This window comes from Musa acuminata, chromosome BXJ3-9 (assembly GCF_036884655.1).
Source record: "Musa acuminata AAA Group cultivar baxijiao chromosome BXJ3-9, Cavendish_Baxijiao_AAA, whole genome shotgun sequence".
NCBI lineage: Eukaryota > Viridiplantae > Streptophyta > Magnoliopsida > Zingiberales > Musaceae > Musa > Musa acuminata.
This window is the reverse complement of record NC_088357.1, coordinates 10,919,683-10,945,375: the sequence shown is the minus strand read 5'-3', so window position 1 is coordinate 10,945,375 and position 25,693 is coordinate 10,919,683. Positions and strand designations below refer to the sequence as shown.

Genomic DNA, 25,693 nt, shown 5'->3' with positions numbered 1-25,693 from the left:
TCTAGGTGGTACTTATTAGTAATTATATTGTCCTGAAATATATTTATTTATAATAACCGTAGTTAGACAATTTATCGGAAAAAAAAATTGCACATAATCACAATCAACTTCACATGAAAATATTTTTTTTAATGAATATAAAATTCTTTAAATTGGTTCGAGTCAATCGATTGGAGTCAATTCCCTTCGTTTGTCTCCTCTGTTTGTAAGAAACAAATAAAGATAGATGCATTCAGGGAAACAAACGAGCAAGAGAGATTGCCATCATATTTTATGAGTACAGCCACAGCATCTTAAATAAACTTAAATGCAGATGGGAGGAGTTAAAACAAGACCGACCTGAACAAGAAAAAAGGAAAAGAAAATTTGATCTCACATGTACACACTGCTACATCGATGGCATATCTACAAACTGGTTTCCGATGTGGCTTCTTTACCCGATTGGTCAGGGCGAGTCCGAGGTACATGATAGAAGCAGGTCAACTTTGTTCTTGTAGTATCGTTGGGCGCTACCAAATCAGTTACTCCAGTTCTTTAGCAAAATCTATATTGTCGACAAAGACCTGCAAAGATCATCATGTAAAATGAATTGAGAAGACCAATCTGTGTTAAAGGCATACAGCCCACATTGTTTCATAAAACTTTAATGCCAGTTAATTAATTAAGTAAAATAATTCATTCAGCCTCAGAATGAAGGATTAAAGTAAGCCGAAAGAAAGGTGAAGAATTTGCCATCATACGCATATCAACATAAAGACACGTTCTTGAACACACAATACTGAAGTACAAGGTAAAACTGAAATGTGGATTGCAAAAATTAAGAGTTACATCAGTAAATGCAACAATTCTATGAATCGATTTCAGTAATAGAGCATAGACAAAGATCGAGAACATAGAGAAGGTCAAATATAGGTACATACTGTTTTCCAGCCATCTGGATCCAGGCAGGCAGTAATCTTGGTATTGATGCCAGGTAACGGACCAGGTTCACGTGTTATTTTTCCACCATATAATCTGATAGCTTCTGCAGTTTTGTACACATCATCTGTCCCAATTGCAATCTAGCAAGTGACATCTCAATTGGTTTAATAACCATTGTTTACATTTAATTTTAAAGCATAAAATCTCAATGGGAAGGGAACTTGGTAAAGAAAGATTCTTATAAGAATCACAAAAGATGGCATAACTAAGACGGTTATCTATGACAAAACTGGTATGACATGCTACCTGGGCATAGGCATTCCCTTTTTCATATTCTTTTAACTCCATAATTGTAAGTTAACTCCAACACTGCACTCTTATCTTCAGGACCATATCCCATAATTGCTATTGTATACTGAAAAAATATATATGTTAAAGTGCACGTCTAAATAACATAAAATTTCAAACAATAACCATAAATAAAGATATCCTGGACAGGAATATTATACCAGAAACAATGCTAGAAGAATATGGATAAAAGTTATGATTTTTAAAAGAGAGAGCTAGAACAACAAAGTAGCACGGATGTTCTACACAGGCATAAGGTGTCGAACAATGCTAATAAAATATATGGTTTGAGGGTAAGACTTTTCACTGAGATAGAGAGGACATTAAAATATCAAGAATATGTTCCCATGCTGTTATAGAAAGCTCAAAATTAAAAATAAAGCCTAAGCCAAAGGAGAACAGCAATAGCAATAACAAACCACTGTTGCAATTAGGTTCTGGACGAACTGATCCTTATTAAGCCCTTTTAAGACAAGCACTGGAGATAGAATAGGCAATTTGATAAAAGAATTGCAAGCAAGAGGAAGGTAATCATTTTTCTACTACTACCAGGTGGTTAACCCTTGCATCCAGCCACGCAAACAATGTTGAGCAATATCACTAGTTGAAAAAATGGATAATAAAAAATAATTTCAATTATTGGTTGGGCTTCTGTCAAATACATTTGTTATTCTTTCAATTCCCAGAATGCAATCAAATATAATCTGTGACTATTTGTGTATGTATCTCCATATCTTGCTTTTGTCTTTGCAATTTATCTGACACACGAATAACAGTTAAATCCATTTCTCATGATTGTACCCATGGAAAACCAATCACAGCAAAACTAAGACTTTAAAAAAGACAATGAAGTTAGCAAAGCCTGACATCAAGATAAATCTTAATGGAAATTATACATATCGATTCACAAAACTGGTAACACACAACCAAGTGGTCTAGTTGGTGGCAATTGGCATACTTAACGGAGTCTGCTTGACATCAGTCAAATATGATGTTGGAAGCAAGGAACTAATAATCACAGATTCAAGAAACCAGATATTTCCCACCAATGACGAACATAATGTATACCAAACATCTCAGTACAAACAAGTTCAAAAGACATATAATGTTAAATACCTTGTATTCAGGATTGTCCCGCTTGCGTAGAAGCTCCATACCAAATGCCTAATCAAATGAGAAAGATATCAGCCGATAATAACAAGAGTGAACAACTTAAATCACAATTTTATTGCCATATTACCTTCTTATAGAAATTTATGGAACGGTCAAGATCTCCTACACGAAGCATTACTTGACATAAGGGCTCCGGTGTAGGGCCTCGTTCTAAAAGCTCAAATTTATAACCATCAGGATCTTCAATAAAGGCAATTACACTTTTGCCACCCTTCACAGGTCCAGGTTCTCTGGTAACTTTTCCTCCCTTGGCTTTGATAAGATCAACTGTCTTTGCAACCTGTTGAACAGAAACATGGGATATCAACAGAGAACCATTTTCCTAAAAAAATTATGAGATTTATACAGATTATCCTAACATACAAGTTGTTGACATGCTACCTAAAGAAGCAATCCCTTTACAGAAAGGCTTCGTGAAAAAAACCTAACCACTTAGAAGGGGCAACAACTGACCAACATGAGTATGGTTACTTAGCATGATTGATTTGGATTAATCACAGGCCATGGTCACTATGTTTACGAATTTATGTTATAAAAATCTTTTCATTATAAAAATAATGCCAACCAAACTAACCTGTCAACATATTGAAAAGATTGTTCCATATACAACTCACTAGCCCCATATATTAGTACTTTCATGAAGGGTTGTTATTTTTGTGAATAATTATTATATGGGTCAATGGTGATTATGTTTCTCTTAAGTTACAGATTACAGATTGCTTAAATTGTACAGTCACAGAAAGTTAGTACATATTTATTTAATATCAAGCTCATGTTGAGCCATGTACTACTTTCTAAAGTTTGTTACATCAGTGCAGCAGTATCTTTATCATCCCTATATCCCATGTTCTCATGTCCGTGCTTCAATGACGACATGAACACTGCACTCGTGCCATATCTAATCTCACATAGCAGCATACAGAGTCATGTGTTAGGTATCCTACCTAAAACAAATTATTTAAAGGCAAAATGTGTCCACTCACATTCCCCAAAAGTGGTTTCATATAATTTTTTTTACAAATACTTACCGAGTTTACATGTTGTATTGCTTTTTATCACAAGACTTAATAATCTAGCTCTATAATTCCCCACACTCCATCAGAGCTGCACATAGGTCTACACTATTTCCCCTATAAAAGGCATATCCATAGATCAAAAGACAATCTGCTCTGACTTATAGTTTTATATGGTTTCCAATGCTAACCAAGCATCCTTTTATCTGTTCACTGCCAAACGAGCATGTTGAGATTCTCCCAGTTCAGGTAATGGCTGACAAGTTCCAAATTCTTTTAGACATTACACACTGTTCATCATCATTAAGAATATCTATCTATGTGCAGCCCATACTTTTTGAGGTCAAAAAAATCCATCTCTTTCAGGCTTCTCTCCTTTGGTTAATAAGCTTTATCCCAGTGCACCTATTGTCAATGGTTAGGGTTTTAGAAACATTCTTCAAAGGGTCTAATACTATTGCCTGATTCGGATATCACTTACCATAAGAAAGAAAAACAAGTCTCAGTATACAAGTCACAGATAAACTCTCAGTATACAAGCCTTACTGCCTCAAAAAAAATGTTCATAGGTTTGCTCGTCGTGCATAATGTTTGTGCTGTGTCATATCATATCCTTCCAAGGGCCAGTTCAACACAAGTGGCAAGGTGTGACGTCACCTAAATGAATTGGGTTATACAAGTTATCGTTGTTGACAATTGCACTGACATGGCAAATGGCCTAACAGCATGAATCAGCAGGACATAACACAAGGTGCTCGATACTTCAACATGATCAGTGCACTTGTACATTGGATCTTCAAAGTTGGAAATAGTTGACTAACAAAAGCCTAAAATAAACCTTGCCAAGAGATATTCAACTCATGTTCCCTGAGTTTATCAGTAAAGTAACTTTGTAATAATTAGAGATAAACTTCTTGCATTTCATTTGGCACAAATCAAAACCAGTGTTTTCAAAAGGTGCCCGGGCACTCACTTGAGCGCTAGGGCGACACAAGCCATGGCCTAAGCACCTCGCAACATTTCAGAGCAAGACGTTTCAATGAAGTGCCGCTCGGGAAAGTGCCCGAGCCCAGGCGCTGGACGCCTCAGGCGAGGGCCCACACCAAATCGAGTAGACTTCAAGCCTGGGTTCGACTAGGTGAGTAAGTTGGTTCAATCGAACCAACTAATGTAGGTTGTATAGGCGCTTACCCTAACACCAACCCAGTGAAAGAAACCAAAACCGAAAACCTATTGCTCGCCTGTCGCCTTCGCACGTGTTGTTCGCCACTGCAACTTCATCCGCCACTTTCATACACCATCCGCTGCCATCGGCAACCTCGTATGCTTTGTTTGCCGCCCTCTCCAACTTCGTTCACCGTCGTCGGCAACCTCTTCTGCTTCATCCACTGTTGTGGCTTCGTCCATTCGCCATTGCAGCTTCATCCGCCGCCCTCTCCAACTTTGTCTGTCGTTGGTTTCCACCTTCCTCTACAGCTGCCAGTTACTTCTGCATCTTCTCATTTTATAGGTAGTACTTTCGTCAAGTAACTTGTTGCACCATATTGAGGTGGTGCACTATTGCTCAATTAGGAGTTAGAACTTAGGAGTTCTAAGTTCACCACATTATGATCATATTTATCAATCGTAATATATTTTTTAAAATTTTAATATTTATGAGCATCTCACTAAGTTCATGTGGGGCGCCTAGTGCCTCGAGCATTTTGGGTCCTTGGTAGCTTATGCTTTTAAAAACATTGATCAAAACATGATAGTATCATGCACAAAGACAAAAAAACTTTACATGTGAGTCAGAAACAACCAAAATTTTTGTTCAGAACTCCAATTTTGCATTTTAAAGAAATAAACATATATTACTTTGTAAAACACAAGCATGTGCAAGCCAAAAGAAGGATGACAATGCAAAAAAGTATATTCGTCAATTGAAATGGTGACTTACGTCTTCAACTGCAATACCAAAGTGACCAAAACCAGTGCCAATCTCATATTTGTCAACTCCATAGTCTGCCATTGTTTGCACAAATAAATTTTGAGCCAAACATGTCAAAAGAAAAGGTTTGTTCTGTTAAGCAAGCAAATGTATTGCAAACTACAAGATATTCCCACTAAGCAAAATATTTGCATTACAATCTATGATACAAAATTGTGAATACAGTGTCTGACATATTGACATGAAAAGATATTTAGAAAGCTCACTGTATGTAAGCTCTACAACAAAATGTGAGTCTTCAGGGCCATATCCAAGGAAAGCATTTGTGTATCTTTCCTCAGGAATGTCACGTTTCCGCAGCAACTTCATCCCCAGGCACTCTGTATAGAACCTGTACCGTTTAGAAAAATAAGATCATAAGAATTCACGTGAATCCAGATCTATTACAGAACATTCCATATTAAACAGGATGTCTGAGTTGAAAAAAATCACTTTATTGTCTTGTCCAGATCCCCAACACGGTAAACAACATGAAGCATCCTTCTATTATCCTTGTTCACCCACTCTAAGGCCTCTTCTTGATTAACTGGGGTGCTTGTTTCTGCTGTATTTCCAAACGCACTGGCCATTGTACAATTTACTTTTTTTTTTAACAGCTGCTCCAGATGTAGAACTGCATAAACACCTGCTTTCAAAAAGCAAAGGAATCAGGCTTCAGAAAAATAAATAAATAAATACAAGAAAATAGAACACACTTAGACAGCAAAATCCACCATAATTAGAAAGTACTACTTGAAAAGAAAATTGCATGTGTAAAAATACCGCTCCAGCATCCAGCAAACAAATACTAATTATGGTAATTGAGCCAAGCCAAAGATTTACCTCGTCGGTCAAGATATAGAACAGAAAACCTACATTTCGGATTCAACAAAAAATAATTCCTTATATATTTCCGAATCATCGTGGAAAGCAAAAAATGATGTAGTAGCAACTTCAGATAACCACGATGAATAGATATGTTAGTGAAGAAAAAGATGCAATCTTGAACGAGACCAACACCGGTAACAACGCGATTCACCACAACAGCCACTGGTGGTACACCAACCTAGGTTCCAATTGCCAAACCACGAGAAATCCACAGGGAGACGACTCCACACAGAGGAGAAATGAAGGTTTCGGAGTTTGGGTAGGGGCGACCACCGAATGATCAGAGCTCACCGCTGCCGAGACGGGCGGGAGGAGCGCGCCGACGAGGAGGGACGGAGGACGGGGAGGAGGAGCGACCGAAGCGAGAGTTTGGAGACAATCGTAAGGCGGAGAAAGAGGGGGAGAGGGGTGGTCGGAAGGCGGCGGCGACGGCGGCGGAGGCCATGGGCGTAATCCTCACCATCCGCCGGCTGCGTCCTTGCGGAGGCCTCTGCTCCCGGTCGCTCCCTCGCGAGCAAGAAGCAGCAGCAGGGCGCCGCTTCGCGAGCTTCCGTTCCCCCACCCTCTCCCTCTCCCTCCCTATCGGTGGCGCAGGATTCAGCCCGCGGTATATGGCGCGCGGACCGAGGAGGCCGTGCACGGGTTTCTTATCGATGAATAAAAAGGCTGCCTCAGGCAAGGGATCCGCGTATGGAATAGGTTGCATCGAGATTTGTGAATCGTTAGATCAATCACGCGGTGGCGTGAGTTATCTTTTCTTGTTAATTCCAAGTCGAGAGATAGTGTCTCGTATTATCATATTTCTTACAAATACTTATTATATTTTTTAAAACAATATTTAAAACAAAAATTAGAAATAATTATTTTTAAATATACTTTTGCTGGTTATAATATTTGTAAATTTAAATAGGAGTTATAATATTTTTACTCTATATTCAAAAGCACTATTACTTTATTTAAAAATATTATAGTTCAATTTTTTTGTTAACATTTTCCATAACGAATGAAAACAAATATTATAAAGTTTTTCAAAATATATAAACATAATCTTAAAAACTAAATGAGAAAATAAAATAAAATTTATAGGTCCATTTAAAATATTATAAACAGGTAGTGTTTTTTCACCCTTTTTATTGACATTCTTCTGCAGTAAATGAAAACAAATATATAGATATAAATTTCATGTTATGTTATAAAACAAAAGAATCTTTGTTATTATTTATTTTGAAACATGTCAAAATCTTATTAATTTTCATCCAAATCATCTATAATAAATATGGTTGATGGGGATTTGAACTAATTAAGTTTCATCCTTTATTTTTTTTACTTTTATGATAAATAAACATAAATATCATGAGGTTTTTCATAATATGTACCTGGATTTATGATTAAGTGAAAAATGAGGATTAGTTATCCTTTAACATGAAATATACCAAAATAATCCTGATTTCAATTCAAAGACATTCGAAAACTTTCAGATAAACCATTTTATGAAATTTCAAAAGATATGAGAACATTGACAATTATAGTTGATGAGGATTTAAAGCATTGATTTTGATTATAGTGTTTGGAACAGAAAACTCACCACCACATCGACCTGTAATTACTTTCCTTTCCCTTCACTGACCCACCTAAGAGAGAGAGGGTGGGGGGAGGGGAAGGAGTGTTGCCTTCTAAGCTACTCGATACCTTCTTGGCGTATTTCAGTATTAGGGCCGACAAAAGATCTTTAGCCTGACACGATATGACATCTCGAACCCGAACAAAACAATCACACAACCTCCACGTTGTTTGGTGCTGCACATGTCGACGTCAAACACCACGGATCCATTCCGAAAAGCTCGGAACGATGTCGTACGACGAGTACATGTACAGAACACCACGATGCCCGTTCGCAAGAAATAAGCTCAACGTCATACACGTTGGCATCGAACACCACGGAGTCGTTTCGCAATGCTTGGAACAACGTCGCACGATGCCAACCCATACGGGTCTACCGATGCTCCTCCACAGGGTATAAGCCATCCATCCGAGGAGCTGACGGTTATTAAAGGTCCATGTATGATCGACCACCTTTTCGCAGGTATAAAAGTCAATAGGAAGGGAAATTGGCATATTTGATTCATTTTTATTCCATTCAACTCTAACTTAAGCTTCAGATAGATCGAGTCGAGAAATTTTCCTCTCGACCTTGATCAGAGTGCACGGGCTGACGACAAAGAAGCAAGCGACGAGACCCACAACTCAACTCGACCCAACGCTCACTTCCGCCTATTCGAGATCGGATCAAGCTATGCTAACTCCTCGACCATGACGTAAAGGTTCACCAACACTTCTCAGCCTCCTCTTTCTTGATCTCTGTGCTCTCGACGGGGAGTAGGATGGATACCTTCTTAAAGATGAAGATCACCGGACCAGGGACGAGACCGGGGCCATACTCGGTTGCAGCCTCGCCCCACTGGCTGGGAGCCGTATCGCTGTCGATCGCTGGCTTGGGGGCACGTCAATTCCCCCCACCGACAACCATTTAAATAGAGTGGTGAATGGATCCAGGAACCTGGCAAGACAATCCGATCCGAACCCGAAATAATTGGATCCATTATGTCCGCCGAGAGGATAAATGTGTCGGCACTTGGGTTGGCCCTGTCGGACTCCAGATGAGGGCGAACCAGAAATACTCCAAATTGGCTCGTTCGTTCCTATTAAATCGAATGATAGGAGTTGAAAGAATCAACGTGGGGAACCGGACATACCAAATTTGCAATGGCCATATTTATCATGAAAAACTTCATATAGTGCCGCTAAACACTTCTCCAGAAAACTACAAATGTAAAATAGGCAATTTGAGATTGTACAGTTTCTACATCTTCATTACTGTCATAAAAAAGATTACACACGTGAACAGAAAAGGGCAAATGATCATTTGACAAGTAGAAATTTTTTTTTTGCAGAATCATAATGACCAGAAATAAAATACTCAAAAGAGAATGCAATTAACCATAAAGATGTGAAATTACACAAAAAACAACAGGTGTTAGAGATGTAGTGTTCCGATGCTCCTTCCCCACACAGAATCTAACCGTTGGATCCACCACATCCATGCAAATTATTCTTTTAAATACAAATTAACTGGTCTGAAATATTGTATATCGTATCAAAATGCTTAAGCAAAATTTTCTTCCGAGAACCATATACTATATTGTATATGATTTGTACACAATATTCTGTTTGAGAAAAAGTTCTGCAAAATGTTGTGTTTGTCGTTTTGTATTATTTTATATTGGTTGTACCTTCATCCTTAATGAGAACCATTTTATCTGCAAATGTTAGCACAAGAGGCCTTATCAAATGCATAAATACGACAGACACGGGCTTTATAAATATAACCTCATTTTTAAATATAAAAAAGAGTAAAACACAAAAATTTCACCTCATTTTCAACCTTTCTTGAAACAATACTTGATCACAATCTCTATCACGATCGTTGCTTTTCTGCAAAGAGAATGCTTGATGCCGCAATCATGCTAGGGTAGCAAACAGCTCCAGTGTAACCCAATTTTTCTAGCAACAGACGGTACGTATCTTCGCTGGGAGGACAGAGAAGCTGTAGGACTTTTTCAGCTGCTGAAGTCTGCATTTCTTGAATATTGTTATCAAGAACTACTTTACTGCAGTGCCAAAAGCAGGATGGATTTATACATTAGACATCTAAATTATCTACATGGGCAGGAAATAAGAACAAGGCACAGTGAGAGAGAAAGCAAACATTACAACAAATGTAAGCTTGGCAACTTGTTATGTGCATGACCTTGTTATTAAAAATGTTTAGAAGATTCAGCACCAGACATCCAACTATGAGAAATTCTGCCACATATCTGGTTTAAGTAGCTCAAAATTCCAGGCCAAGTTCTTGCCATCCTGACATGTTAAGACCACATGGGCGAACAAGAACTTGCACAGGTGAACACACACACACACACACACATACCGAACATAATGTGGTAAAAGCAGCTCAAGCAAAAGGCTCAAAGACATTGTCAAAAGAAAGGTTTCACCCTGAAAAGCTGAAGATGTTCATGACACCTAACTTCTATGAATAGTTAAGTTTCACTTCCTTGCTATTTGTTGCCATATGATCATGTAAAAATGCCCATCCTTCCACCTTATCAAGCATTCCAGTACCACAAACAGAGCTCTAAATGTTTAAGCACTAAATTGATAAGGAAAAGGAGTAAGAATTAAAGTTCAAACTTCAAAGCAAGGTTCTCAATTTCGGGAACTGGACTGCCATATCAATACCAGCATAGACCATGGTACTATTATGGTTGCAGGAGGGAGGAGGAAAAGGAGAGAGGTGAAGATGGATGGGAGGAGGACGAGAAGTACCATCTGGTAGCGGATGATGAGTGGCAGCATTCAAACGCATAGGCGGAGATGTGTGGGCGGCAGTGTGCAGCACAGGCAATCCTGAGCATGCAGCAGTACTGCTGTCACTCCCGCACAGCTGCAATTCTCAAGCAGCTATGAAAGAAGTAACCCAGGACCTAATAAACCAGACATAACTGCCCGAGACGAGGCCGCCACATACCGGTTCATTCCAGGACCAGTAAATATCTGCCGGTATGGACTGGTTTGGGCATTCTGCATTCCATGCTTCAAACTACTATAGGATATGAAAATTTAAATTCATTTGCTGTATGCATGTAGTCAACAACCGGTCCTCACAGAACCTCTCACTGATTACATACCAGTCTTACTCATAGTGCTATGAAAAGTAGCAACCATACCAAAGAGAACTGACACGAAAACACTATACCATACCGATTCAACATTGTACCACAGTGCCGTATGTTTACATTATTTCCTCAGTCCAAGTATTACTCATAGTGCTATAAAAAGTAGCAACCATACAAAGAGAACCGACACCAAAACACTATACAATACCGATTCAACATTGTACCACAGTGCAGTATGTTTACATTATTTCCTCAGTCCTGTTGATGGCCTTATGCATGACAATCTCATCCTAGTCTCATCCACCACAATCTATCATCTTAGAACCTTGACTAAAGAATAAAAGATCTACAAGCAACCCCGTATGCCCTTGCAAAATTCTCATCAACCAAAATCTTATAGGCTGTTATCTTATCATTTTTTATTCAACCTACAGGAATTTGTATGCCAATTTTAATAAATGCACATCCAAAACAAAAATCCTGAACATCATGTACCATCAAGATGACAATGAACTGAGTAACAATAACAGTCATACTAGGCCTAAACAATGTCTCTATCTCTAGTTCTCATTCATACATGCAATAACCAATTTGTCGGGTAGACAGAAGTTTACAACAATAACAACAACAAGAACCCGGAATGTCCCAATCATTTATGAGCAACAACAAACTCCACACTAGAATCCACACCAACGTCCTGAAACACTAAACCAATACATAGAAGCACAAATAGGGGTCCAAAACAAAGGTTCCATCAATATTTGCCCAACTACCTTATGCCCAATACATAGAAGCACAAATAGGGGTCCAAAACAAAGGTTCCATCAATATTTGCCCAACTACCTTATGCCTGTTTGGTATAAGATATCAAGCAAGGCTGTAACTTTCAAAGTTCCAAACAAGAATTAAGTTGGTAGACAAAGAAATTTGGCCAATGAAGAAAATTTATCAAATTGTTTTACAGTAAGAATTTAAAATTTTGTAAATTAATCAAAGATAATCTAGTTAATAAAGAATTTGGTCACCAAAGACAATCTTAAATTTTTTATCAATGTCATTGCCTATAAAAGCTTAAGTCATTAAATGAGACATGATTTATGATTTTATATTCTTAAGTCTTAACATCACCTCTCATGTGTAGTTGGCAGGTGGCTCAAACTAATATGTGGAATTTGAATTTATTGAAGAAATCTTTCTTTTATAAGCATGGTCCCAGTGAGATTGGAAGAATACAGGGCCTTCAGCTTTGATACCATCTTAAATTTTTTTATCAATATTATTATATCTAAAAAGCTAAATCTTTAGATGAGACATGATATATATATATATATATATATATATATATATATATATATATATATATATATATATATATAATAGAACATAATTTATTTAATTACTCTAGAAGATAAGAATTATCAATTTGTAATAAGCTGTAGAATACTGCACTGCAGATCGCACATGCAAATTCACTGTGATATTTGAAAAAATATTTATACTGCAAAGATATTTTCCAAAAATCTTCAAAATGGCTAATGGTTGAAGGAGACGAGGTTTTCTAAGAACAAGTTGCAAAGAGACATCATTAAAGGTTGCATTTTTCTAGGGCAATGGACTATGAAGTAGAGGAATTATGAACTGCTGCTCCTGTGTCTGACTCATTCTATTTATGAGTCAGTAAAGGAGATGAAATTTTATGATCCTCCCTAGATGGAAGTAGCCAACCAACATATCAAACTCAAGGCCAAATTATCTTGCATGGAAGTGGATCAGGGCAATCACATGCCTTCACTAAAAATAACCTGATCCCTTGATTTAGCTTGAGTTAATTTTTCTTTTTGCGTTAATTAGTCAGTGAGTTAATTGGTAAACAGGAAGAGGATATTCAGGATTTGTGTACATCAGAAACAATATGACTATCAACTACAAGAGAGTTGCATCCAGCAAATGCCAAGAGCTCCTCTTTCAATGGATTTCTCAACATGAGAGAATCAAGTGTGGCCACTTATATATGTTAGCTTTATGAATGGTTTGGCTCTTAATAAGTTAATATTTTTTATATTAAAATACCTAGGTAGTATTGTCAGTTATAAGTATGTTTTTTGGGCAATCCATGCTTGCATATTTGGATCTGCAGATCTGAAATTCTAAAGGTCTGGATCTAAAAGAGGCACTTTTATATTTGCCTCGGTTATAACAGTTGTAACAGTTCCATGAACTGGGTCTCCAAATCATTAAGACCTCACCAAGTCACATCTAAGATATGTAGTGCCACAAAAAGTAGGCAGAGGAACTAACACATATTGCAAATCACGAAGTTTGTTTTTCAGAGTTTAAAGATCAACCAATCTTTATGCTTAATGGGGATTTTTCAATCAAAGGAACACAAATCATCAAATGTTCTTATCAGGTGTACGTTGTATTCAAATACACTAACAAGAAGACAAAGATACAAAAGCTAATTAGATCAAGGTTTTTAATTTTGCCCTTTTTCGATCTGTATTTACTGGTCTCACTGCCGACCGGGATGCGGACCGCTTAAAATCAGCTGTCCAATTTGTAACATTTATATAATATATCTTTTGCTTTTAAGCAGATGCTAGAGCTTGCAACATGACTCCTAGCAAGGAGTCATGAGTCTATTCTCCACCACCCATCATTGCAAGCATGCCTGTGTCTCCCGCTGCCGCCCGCTCTCCTATTCCTTCTTCTCCCTCTTCCTTCTTCCTTCCCTCCTCACCCATCCCCAATAGACACACAGTATACCACAACAGATCGGACTCATACTGGTCCGACCAGGCAGCCGAAATTGAATTCCTGAATTATATTTAATAAACAAACATGACTTATTGAGGTTGTTCATGTATATAACAGTCAAAATTGAGAAACTAAAATGAAAGAACAAAACCAGTTAATTTTCAAAGCCTTCAAGCCAAGCAACAAGCACACTCCATAAGTTCCACAGCAATAAAAGTGAGGCAAACATAATTCGATCATTTTGATTACACAAGATCAATTTAAAACAGGATGCAAGTGATTATGTGTTCCAATCTTATAACCACAATAGAAATTTTAGCCAAATTTCAGATGACCCAATTCCAGATACCATGATGCATGACTGGGAAAAAAAAAAACACAGAAAAGCATAGAACACAACTACAAACAACATAATTACCTAAAAACCGTGGCTAGCTTCCCAGGTGTGCATTCCTGGAAAAGGACCTCCGGTATAATGTCTGAATTCAAAAGAATGTTCGGGAGTGATATAAAGTTCAACTTTGTCCTGTACCGGATTACCCACTCTGTCAAAAGATGAGCTCGATATGCTACAACACATGGTAACCTTGCTAGTTGTAACTCAATGACCGCAGAACCAGAAGCACATAATGCAGCTGTACTTGCCTGTGGTAAAGTTTACTTGAGGTCAAGTTCCAAAAGAGTTTAAACCTATTCAAAGCTCCACAAGATAACAAATATTGGTGCCAAAAAGAACTAAGAATTAATGACACTAAGATGTGCAGCAATGAGGCATACTAATACAAAATTTGATGTAATCTGGAGCAAGCATTTAAATACCACTCTGATACCAGTTTTGACATTCTATCAAACCAATACAAGTTAGTTATTTGCTCGCAATTACTGAATAAAATAATAAAAATAAAATAGACAATAATGGCATCGAGCTATACATTTCGATACTGATGCTTGGTTGGAACGACATATATCAGTTGGTGTGTGTCGGGCTGACCGACATTATAAATACTTAAGATTTATAAACTTCTACAATTGACATTACAATTAAATTTACATGCATAAATGTTAAAATTATATTTTTCACTTGGAAATGATTTTACATATTAACTATAACAATTGCTATAATATTTTTTTTGAATTTATACCATGACACATGATATCTCAAATTCGTAGTTGATGGTAATGCTAGCTTAAAGAAGCATGAAGAAAGATAGAATTAATACTAAATAAAGCTTATTTCAGTAAAGATGATTGGTTAAAACAGGATTTTGAATACCGGCCTGTACTAGCATACTAAGCTCTGCTTGGTACGGTATGCACCATCGGTATGCTAGGGCATACTGATGATATCCCTAAAACCTTAAAAATACTTCCACCTACCACGCCAAAGCATATCAATTGGTACACCTCGATAAAGGTCGAAATCCGAGGCAGTACCAGTCGGTATGGGTACTGGTTAAAACACTGGTATTACTCGATAGAGGGCGGTCTGCATACTGGTATCCTCTATGACCAATACGTACCACCGCACCAGATGATACACATCGAAATTAAGAACCCTGGGTTAAAATATAAAAAAAACTTGATTCACAAATTAAGCAAAGAAAAAATTTATTAACCATACACTGAATGCATCATATTTTTGGTCCAGTGATGCACCCGGTACAAGTATTGCTGACAGGGGTGATGACTGAATCGTCCTACTAACAAAGTCTTCCACATGGCTATTTGGCGCAACAGGAATAAAAATCGATAACTCGGAGAATGAGTTCTTCAGTAGTTCTATTGTTTTTAGGAAAATTGGAAGGATACGTGTGACCTCTTGCAGTCTGCTTCCAGGGAGTAAAGTAAAAACTGTAGTTCCTGCCAGGTAATAATTCAGGAGTCAGTAAAAAGAAACTATTGGTCAGAGTCATCAAAGCTAAGCAAGGGGGGAAATAGAAAAATGTGCTTAGATATAATTTTATCATAGCACGGAAAGGCACCAATAGTTTCACAAATTTCTTGTAGTGCATGCTCTAGAGTAGGCAATTGTTAGTCATTCAAATGTTGAGGTGTTTGACAGACTAGCTAACTCTTAAGAATTTCCATAACTGAACTGAAACTAGGTCAAATTTGACTGGAATAAAGATTGAAAAAAATGAAAATAGTGTGAATAAGCCTCTCAAAACACTAACCAAGATGTTGTAGGTTCTAAAAATTGTGAGTTGGATCTAAAATTTAAGAGAGAACCATACTTAATACAGAAGCCTCCAGAAATTTATCATAGGTTCACTTTGAGTTGCTGGTGCCGAACTATTTGTTAGTAACTACAACTATGGCATTTCCTTTTCTTATCATCTGCTGGTTTATCCATTCAGAGTCTAGTATCAGTTGGACATATGATTTCAACCATTCATCATTTTGACATAAATTATGCCAAAAACCTAACAAAATGAAAATTCTAGTATAACATGACATAGAGAGGGAATAAAGTACAAAGCATAGGCACCTAGGGGGAAAGTGTAAAATCATAAAGCCATATTAATGAAGAAAAGCATAAGTTAATCATACAAGTCTGAGTAAAATAAACCAAAGAATTTTAGGATGTGGTTGGATGTACTAGGTAGAAATGTGGGAAATAAAGTCAGCAGAGCCTCTATTGCATATGCTCAAAGTCAGTAGTTGATCATTATCTAAATTGGCTCTACCTTTAGATAATGATTTTTGGAAAATTTTATAGGAGTCCGACTGAGTGGCAAAATAAAAGTAGAGCCTAGTACTTCATCATTTATCTTAAGATACATTTTTATATAGTGCTTTGGTCCTTATATTACCACACAGAGTAATCATAGGGGAGCAGATGAAATGAAAATTAAAAAGGCAACTAATCTCACCAGGAGCCAGTCCATGTCTATGACGAAAAGCATCACCAGATCGCTGCACCCTCAATTTACTTGACAAAGGACCTGAATTCTAAGAAGGATGTTATGATGAGCAAACCTCTAGATGAAATACACATATATTATAAAAGGAGGTCCAGTAGAATAATTTGGAACGAAGAAAAAGGTCTCTCAACACCAACAGGTTGATTGAACCTGCTCATGCTAAAAATGGGCCAATGAGAAAATAGACAGCAAAAAAATGCCTGAAGAATACAGTAGAAAACAATTTGTATCTTTCATACCACAGGAAGCTTAGAATGTGTAAAATGTGAATAATTACCAAAAATTAAGTCTGCTACTGGAAAGCCCAATTATTTCATTACTGATGCCACGATATATATGGTTTACTTGCTATGTTTGTCCATGTCATTATGTTCCTGCATCAGATTTCTCTCAGAATTCAAATTTACATTTTGTTGACAGAAGGAAGGTTGAAGATAACACGCATTATTATAAATTTTGTTAACATGCTACACACTGATAACATAATATTATCATACAGCTAATTGAACCTTCACAACTCATGGCATATAAATTAACTACTTAAGTTAAACCACGCTAACATAAAATGACTAATATATGGGCATATAAATTAACTACCACGTACAAATTTCAGTTTAAAACTAGCAACCAATTGTTTTTTAATTGTACAATCTTGATATGATTTAGTGATTTGAATATAAACCAAAAAAGAGTCACCTTACTTGCATTATGGGTAGTTTTACTAATTATTCATTAGGTCTTCATTCCACTCATATGGAGGAAGCACATCTCAAGCAAGTTCTCAATATCACATTAATTTCAAAAGGAAGTACGAAACAGGAATCATGCATATTGGATCACTTGATTAGCATTTTAGAGAAAAATACTTAAAAATTAAAAATAGTAAATCCAAAAGATTGAGAGACAGAAAAATAAAAAGATTTAGAAAAACATGAAACCAAAACTTAAATCATTATATAATTGACAAACATCTTGTGCATATTATATAACATTTCACCTCCCCACACTGTCAAAATAGCGTAACTGAATAAGTACTAAAGAGAAATGATTGTTGTAACGCCCGAAATGGTATGGTATGGGCGGTATGTACTGGTCTAAGTACGGACTGATATGTGGACCACCCCCATTTCATGCAGTCGATTAAATTTGTAAAAAAAAAGTGGTGGACCCCAGTCCATTTTAAAGAAAACAAATTAGGGCTCATGAATGTGAGCCCTCTTCTCGCGTATGATGCCCCAGCCCTCACCGCTGCAATGCTGCAGCCACGCTGCCTCATCACTTCCGCTTTCGCTTTGGCGCTGCTGCTACTTTCCAAGTATACTATTGTTGCACTTCTTCTCCTCCTCTTCTTTGTTCTTCTTCTTCCTTCTTCCTTTCTCTTTCTTCCTCCTCTATTCCTTCATCGCCCCTTCCTCTTCACCCTCTTTTTCTTCCTCATCGATACATTGGTACGCACCAACATACCATGTGTCGATACACTAATATAGACCGGTACATACTATTCCGACAGATTACCAAAACAAGTCCAGTACCCGAAAAGGCAAACCTTGCTAAAGAGCAAGGTTGGTCATACCATGGTGTACCGCTCAGTATGGGCGATACCTAACAGTTCGACAAGGGACCGATATAGGAGGTACATTAGTATACCCCCATATACCATGTGTCGGTACCTCAGTATGACTCGATATAGCTCGGTGCATATCGTACCGATAGCTGGTCGGTACACCGGTAAGGCGAACCATGCTAAAGAGTATATGTTCATCAACAGAAAGTACAGATTTATGAAACAAACAAAACTTTCAAATTTTAAGTTCGAACTCAATCACATAAAGATTAGAAACATCCTACAATTTAAGTTTGTGAGGAAATAAACAAAGCAATAATCTCTATAAATGCTGGGTTATCCTATTGACATATAAATGAAAATTATGTCATAATGACATGAAAATTAATTTCAGTATTTGATGATGATTTTTGAGATGTTTTATTAATTGCTTTCTCTTTATATGTATAACTTGCCATTATCAATATAAGTAGAATCTTTCTCAAGACCAAGGGAGCAAAATAGAAGCTTTGCAGTCACACAAGCTTTGATTGAAATAAATCAATTAGATCAATTAAACAAATCATGCTAACTAAACCTCTACTTTTCATAATACACCCTCTAAAGCCCAGCTTGACACAGCTAAACTCAAGAGTTAGTGACCCAATAAGTTAGATATAATAAATCCTAAATAAAATAGGTCACCAAAGTAATTAAATGCATTCTCTTGTATATCCATGAATATAGCTCCAATAATAGAACTTTTCACTTATTTTTATTTTTTGTTACTATTAACTGTATTTATGTCATGTTCCTATAATTCTTTTTTATTTTCAAATTTCATTTTTAATTTATTTTAGTCATCCTTGGATCCTATACTAGATGTACCGGCATACCGGCATGGCAGGTTGTCAGACCACTAAATACCACCTATACTATAGCATATTGGGCTGCATGACAAACCTTGCTTCTTCCACGAGTTCATAGTGTTATACGGTCTTCAAAACAAAAAGGCAAGCAAATTGTGAGACCATGAAAGGTTTCAAAATTAGAAGTGTCGGGGATCAAAGGAGTGTCTAGATAGATACTTCCATAATATAAAACATGAGAGTAATTTTCAAGAATTTAATGCAGTCATTTTATTTTGTAAAAGACTTCTTTTATTCTCCTGGAGAAATTCAAATTATGATAAATGAGTATACCTAAGCCTTGTTCATGGTAGAGAACAAACCTATTACTTTTGTTAAATATGATAGATAAAACAATGGTTGGTTGTTTCAGCCATACCTGCATAGGGTACCAAACCTATGCCAACGTACCATGTGTTAGTACACCTAGCATGTACCAAAAGCATACCAGTCTGATTGGGGATCAGCATGGATTCAGTACCCAAAGCATAAAACTATGGATAAAATTATTGTCATCATGCATCTACTATCTTTCTGTTTATGCCAACCATGCATTGAATGTAAAGTATGCTTAAAATAGCTTCAAGTATTAATGCTTTGCAAGTTAAAGTTGAACATAAAATCGATCACTGAGTTCCTACCAAATTCAGCATGATGGCATCTTCCAATAAGGGATGACCAACATATGTTGCAGATAGTCCATTTAACCTGCAAGTTTGTTCTTCAAAGGGAATAATACACAACATATGGTCCACAAATTGGTGCAGTACTTTAAGCCTGGTTTCACCTCCTTTCCATGCCCAAAATGAAGGTGCAACATAGTGAACATGTACAGGATAGCTTTCTTCTTGTGCACTTTTTGCTGCAAAACATTCTGCAGTTTAGCATCTTTTATTTAAGTTTGTGTAAAGAACGGAGAACATCCTGGGAGTATGCACCTTTCAGCTGCTTTAGTAAACGGAAAGAGAATCCCTTTGAATCAACAGTCACTACAGCATGTGGACGAAAGAGAAAAACAGCTTCTGTGGTTTCCTTCAACTTTTTCTGTAAGATAAAATCCAACCTTTGGATCAAAATTTTGGTTGTCAATATGTATATAATCAAAAAAATGTAATAAGAGTTCACCCTAAATGTATTTAGGTGGGGAAGCAATTCCCACAAACCCATGACTGCAATTTCTTCCATTGGAAAGATCGTCTGCATACCTTCCTTGGACATCAAGGACCTAACATGATAATAAGAATCAGACTGAAACTACCAAATTTGAAGGAGAGGAACAAAGAGGGAGAAAACAAGTAACTAGCATTGTAGCATAATTTCTAGCCACTAACTATACCTTGCAATTAGATTAAATAAAGGACAATGAACCCAGAAGTAAAAAGATTATTGCAGTCACTGTCATAATGAATCATCAATTCTAATGTTGCAAAAGCATGATCAACATTCATACCAAAAGAAAAAAAGGAGGTTAATTATTTTAACTTTACATGTATACATGATATAGGATAACCTGAAGGGTGATAGGATTAGGGGGTTTGGGGAAGGGAATTGGTAATGAAGGAAGAAAGGAATAAAACAGATATAGCAAATTAATTTAGACACATCCATTTATAGAAATATTAATTTAGACAACAAAGAACAAATATAGCAAATTCAAACACACACTAGCTTTAAGGGAGAGAGACATTATATCACAATTCTGACAAGGGTGACTTGGTTGAGAAGTTAATCCATTTGTCTCCAACGCAAGGTAGCTCCAGCCTCCAAGAATGTCCGGTCAATAGTTGGGCTTAGATAGCTTGGAAATAGTGGACATGAGATGGTAGGCTATTGGAAAACTAAGGAGATAAAGGTAGAGAGATAAATCTTGTACTTGCTCCAAGTACTCCAAAATTACATCACATATTGTGGAAAAATTAACTCTTTCATTCATTCAATAAATCACGATCCCAGTAAAATCTCTGTCTCTCCTTATAAGCCCCAAGTAAAATAAAGGAAAATAATAATAATACGGAAAAAATTACAGTGGAGATACTTTTCGGTCTTATACAAAGCATGGAAAAAAGAATGGTCAACCTACATCTCTTTGGATTGATGAATTTAGGTCTACGTTTGGATAGCATGATATAATTTTAGTTTAGTTAACTTTCTTTGTCTTTAGAACAATTTTAGTAAGATAGAGTAGTCCTTTGGAAAACTCATAGAAAAACAAGTAAATAAAGAAAAAGAGGAAACGAATCACCTGGCTAAAAGAATGGCACATTATCAAATATCAAAAACGAAGATTATTTGCCAAGAAGCTAGAATCTTATTTTCCCCAAAGAATAAGCCTTGATATAATTGTATTCTTTTCTTTACTGTAATTTACCTTTTTTTCTTGCACTTGGCACCCATAAAAAGGGTAAAGAAATTGTAATGGAATCGTAAGTTACTAAGAGAATGAAGAAGTTTCTTTCCCCACAAGATATGTAAGTGATGTGAGGCCATAATGTTCCATATGATGAGAGTTTAAAAGACTTCAAGTGAGTGCAAGTTTTATCTCCATATTTTTCTCTCATTTCTTCCCCAAATAGCCTACCATCTAACATCCACCATTATCAAACTATCTTAAACAGTAGCTGCTGAAAACCTACTTTTCTCAGAGCTACTCTATGTTGACGACACGTAGATCAACTTTCTAACCAATTCAGCTAAGTCAAAAGGGTGGTCCAATGTCTCTCCCTCCCTGAAACCAATTAGCATTTGAATTTCTCATACTTGTTTTCACCTATATTTCAACCTTTGTTTCCTAAATTAATCAAGAAGACAGAGAATATGAATTAAGAAAAAAGTAAAAACAATGAATCACCTAGCAACATATCTACGTCAGATTATTTATCGTGAGTTCCTTGTTACAGAACTTGTCACTAAAACACTTTGTCGCCTCCAATGGATATGATGAAGTTTAGCCCTTTCATAGGGCACCATTGTTTTTGTAGACCATCCTCTTGGAAGAAAATTCTCTTGGAGTAATCCCAACCTTGCTAAACTAAACAAATTTATGTTATTTTATAATTGGAAATATTTACATCCTACTTTATCTCAATATGCATTGGCAAATACATACTTTGATCACGTACCAATTGTTTTACAAGTATATAAACTTCGTCCGATAAATAGATTCAGATATGAATTACTCTAGGCTTCTTATCCTGATTTTTTAATTGTTTTTAAATTCACAGAGTGAGGTGTCTGGTGTTGGCTCTGCTATGGAAAACATTTCTATAGCTAATAAAGACTGGAATCAGCCATCAGAAATCAGAATTCATAAGTATGGCCTAACACTTCTGTTGATAGTTATCTAGGAGTGAAGAACATGTAGGAGAAAGCTGCAAACTTTATGAGGAGGAAGAGTGAAACCCTTCATCATAACAAAAGCAAAGAAATAATGAATCTCAACAATGAATTTAAAAATTGACTACTAAGAAGAAATTTAATGGAAACAGATATCAAAAGCCTGATGGAAGAAGGAGCAACACAAGAATACATTTTCATGGAATAGAAAAATATGAAAAGAAGGAAAGAAAAATGTATATTATAAAAAGTGGCAGATTAATTTTGGAGGAAGTTGAAATTGAACAAGAATTTCTACAGAATTATATCAATCCTTTCATACCTCGTGATAATAAGTTACTGTCTTGAATGTATACTATAGTCCCTAGTATCTCTTCATGTGCCTAACCAATTATCCTTTGGAGAAAACAGTATGATAAATGAAGTTAAAAAAACCTGTTTCATCAATCGAGAACAATAAGGTGCCCAGCACAAGGATCCACTCTGCTTTTACTAGGATTTATGGAATTCAATCATTCATGATTCAATTAATGTGTTTTCTTGTAATGATAACTGCCACAGACATGAAATCCTAATTTAATCTTATATTTCTATAATTTCTAAGGTGTAAAGAGTTGAACGTCCCAAAGGTTCCAGGACTAAATTCTAGCTGAATTACCCTTTCAAAGGTACAAGAGTTATTATTGGTATGCTCTCTAAAACACCTTGCAAAGCTAACCATATTATTGCAATCAGCATTCGCTAAAGATAAGACCTGACCGAATAATCTGTGACAAGTCATAAACCGATCCATTAGTGTCAAAGGCAAAATGCAAAAGTTCTACTTAACTTGCACTCTGAAGAAGCTTTTATATAATAACCTGAGTTATTATTCATCACTCTCCTTAAATCTAGAGAGTTAGTCGTGCTGGATTAATTGGATTATATTATCAGCTGACAAATCTGCTTTCCTGACAACAAAAACAATGGCAAGAACAACAGGTGGCACACTCAAAACCGATGATCATCACCAAAACCTACGCTGAAAATCTTGCTGCAAATCATATATAAAGATTCGAAAGTAGATTATGAAGCCTAAGACATGACAGGAAGAGCAAGAAGAACGTTTAGTTGAGAAGCCCCCTCACTGGAAAATACAAAAGCTATGATAGATTTCAAACAATCAGAAGAACAAAGTCCGTATATAATCGACTATGCCCATTCAACATTCGCGGCTGGGAAGCACAAAAGTAAGCGTGACAAATGTTAAAAAGAATGGAGGAGAGAAGTAAGCGGACTAACCCGCCGACTCCCGCAAAACGGACGGGGAACGGAGAGAGCTTCTTGAGCGATGCCATGAGTCGAGAAGCAATGGAATCTCCGGATACCTCTCCGGCCACCATGAAGACTCTCAGTTCGCCTTCTCGGGCAGCCATGTCGATGATTCGTTTGCTGCTGCTGCTGGCGGTGGTGGACGACGAGAGTCCCGACTTGGAGGCGATTCTCCATGAGACGAAGAGCCTGCCACCCAGACCACCATCGGGCTGGCCCCCAATGGGTCGCAGTAGCATCCTCTCCGTTTGGTCGCGCGGTTGACCGGGACGGCTTTACAAGGTAGGTCAAAAACGTGAAAGTGAAGAAGAAACGGGAATAGAAATGGGACCGGACTGATGATCGCCGCTGTTAAATTATGATTAATTTAATTTGCAATAACCCCAAACCCTTCTTTCGTGACTAAAATAATATAATCGATGATTTACTTTTAAAAAAAAATCTGGATTTTGGACCGAGAGCATCCGGGATTTCATAAATTAGCAAAGAGCATATAAAAAAAAAGGTTAGTTGATTTTAATGTATGTGATTTACTCGAGGATAAAATAATTTTTATATTTTTAAGAACATAACATATAAATTATTAATAAACAATAGAATCTCATATAATATACTGATTTTATAATAAATTATTAATATAAGATATATATATATATATATATATATATATATATAATTTAAGTTTAAAAAAAATTTTAACCTTTATAATTTTGATCATGACCACTTAAGTCATTATGGGTTTATTTATATCTAAAATAACCTTTATATTTTAAAAAATATGACATATAAGTCTTTTTCGTCAAGTCTGAGTTGATAAATTTTAGAGTTTACTTAAGTAACATGCTAATTTTATAATAAAATATTTTTAATATAATAATATATATAATTTAATTTTTTTAAAAAAAATATTTATCTTATCGAGAAAGAGAAGATGACAAAGGTCATAATGAATGACGAAGGTAAAGAAACAAAGATAAAATAGACCAGAGAAGTGAAAGTGAGAAAGAGCTAAACTACCACGTTATATACGCGACGGGTGATGGCATAAGAGACGATGGAGTGGGAGAATATGGGAACAAAAACACCCAAGAGGAGAAAAAGGGATTGAGAGATCATTGCATGCCCAACGTTCAACCGGTCGACACACATCCACCTAAGATAAGATCGAAAGTTTTTAAGTTTATTGTCTACATCAGAGAGGCTGTATGCATACGACACCCTATTAAGCAACAATAGTTCGATGCTATTGTTGGTGGTTGCTTATATGACAATGCCTCATCCAGTCAACGATCTCAATTTTTTAAATTTAAATTATACATATTATTATATTCATGATTTATCGTGAGTCAATATGTCACATAAACATACTCTAATATTTCTGGATTCATATTTAATATGAGGAGATTATATGTTATATTTTTAAAAAACGTATAAGTTATTTTAGACACGAGCAAAACCATAAAAAATTAAGTAATTTACGATCAAAACTAAAAGGATTAAAATGAATATTTTTTAACCTAAATTATATTTATTATTATATTAAATATTTTATTATGAGTCAGTATCTTACGTAAGTTAACTCCAACATTTGTTAACTTAAATTTGATGAAAAAAAATTATATACTATATTTTTTAAAATATAATAATTATTTTAAACGTGGGTAAACTATAATGGTATAAATAGTCCATAACTAAAATCATATAAGTTAAAATAAATTTTAACCCAATATTCTCATAAAATATAATAAATCGATACTTAGAATCATAAATTCATTAACAATTGTTGGCTTTTCTCTCTCCCCCCTCGATCTCACTTAGCAACCTTAATCCTCCTTTGCTGTTCTCCACAGCTTCCACCAAGTTTGTATT

At 36.2% G+C, this 25,693-nt stretch overlaps 1 protein-coding gene and 1 pseudogene across 1 annotated transcript; both read right to left on the bottom strand.

Annotated features, from left to right (window-relative positions):
* Positions 1-237: 237 nt before the first annotated feature.
* Positions 238-6,953, bottom strand: LOC135586724 (probable lactoylglutathione lyase, chloroplastic; annotated as a pseudogene).
* A 2,333-nt stretch (positions 6,954-9,286) lies between these two features.
* Positions 9,287-24,125, bottom strand: LOC135648603 (probable lipid-A-disaccharide synthase, mitochondrial). Its single transcript, XM_065166426.1, has 9 exons — positions 23,795-24,125; positions 20,306-20,405; positions 20,119-20,224; positions 19,822-20,042; positions 16,679-16,757; positions 15,427-15,665; positions 14,224-14,450; positions 9,743-9,980; positions 9,287-9,629 (listed from the first exon to the last, which is right to left on the bottom strand). The coding sequence occupies exons 1-8, from the start codon at positions 24,061-24,063 to the stop codon at positions 9,788-9,790; spliced, it is 1,434 nt and encodes a 477-aa protein (XP_065022498.1). The 5' UTR covers positions 24,064-24,125; the 3' UTR covers positions 9,287-9,629; positions 9,743-9,787.
* Positions 24,126-25,693: the final 1,568 nt, after the last annotated feature.

What these genes read in the sequence shown, in the direction of transcription:
- LOC135648603 (XM_065166426.1), bottom strand. Translation starts at nt 24,063, where the DNA reads ATGCTACTGCGACCCATTGGGGGCCAGCCCGATGGTGGTCTGGGTGGC. An exon ending in CGTTTTGCGGGAGTCGGCGG is followed by an intron (nt 20,406 to 23,794) that starts GTTAGTCCGCTT and finishes TTATCATGTTAG; the next exon opens with GTCCTTGATGTCCAAGGAAG. An exon ending in CCCACCTAAATACATTTAGG is followed by an intron (nt 20,225 to 20,305) that starts GTGAACTCTTAT and finishes TTTATCTTACAG; the next exon opens with AAAAAGTTGAAGGAAACCAC.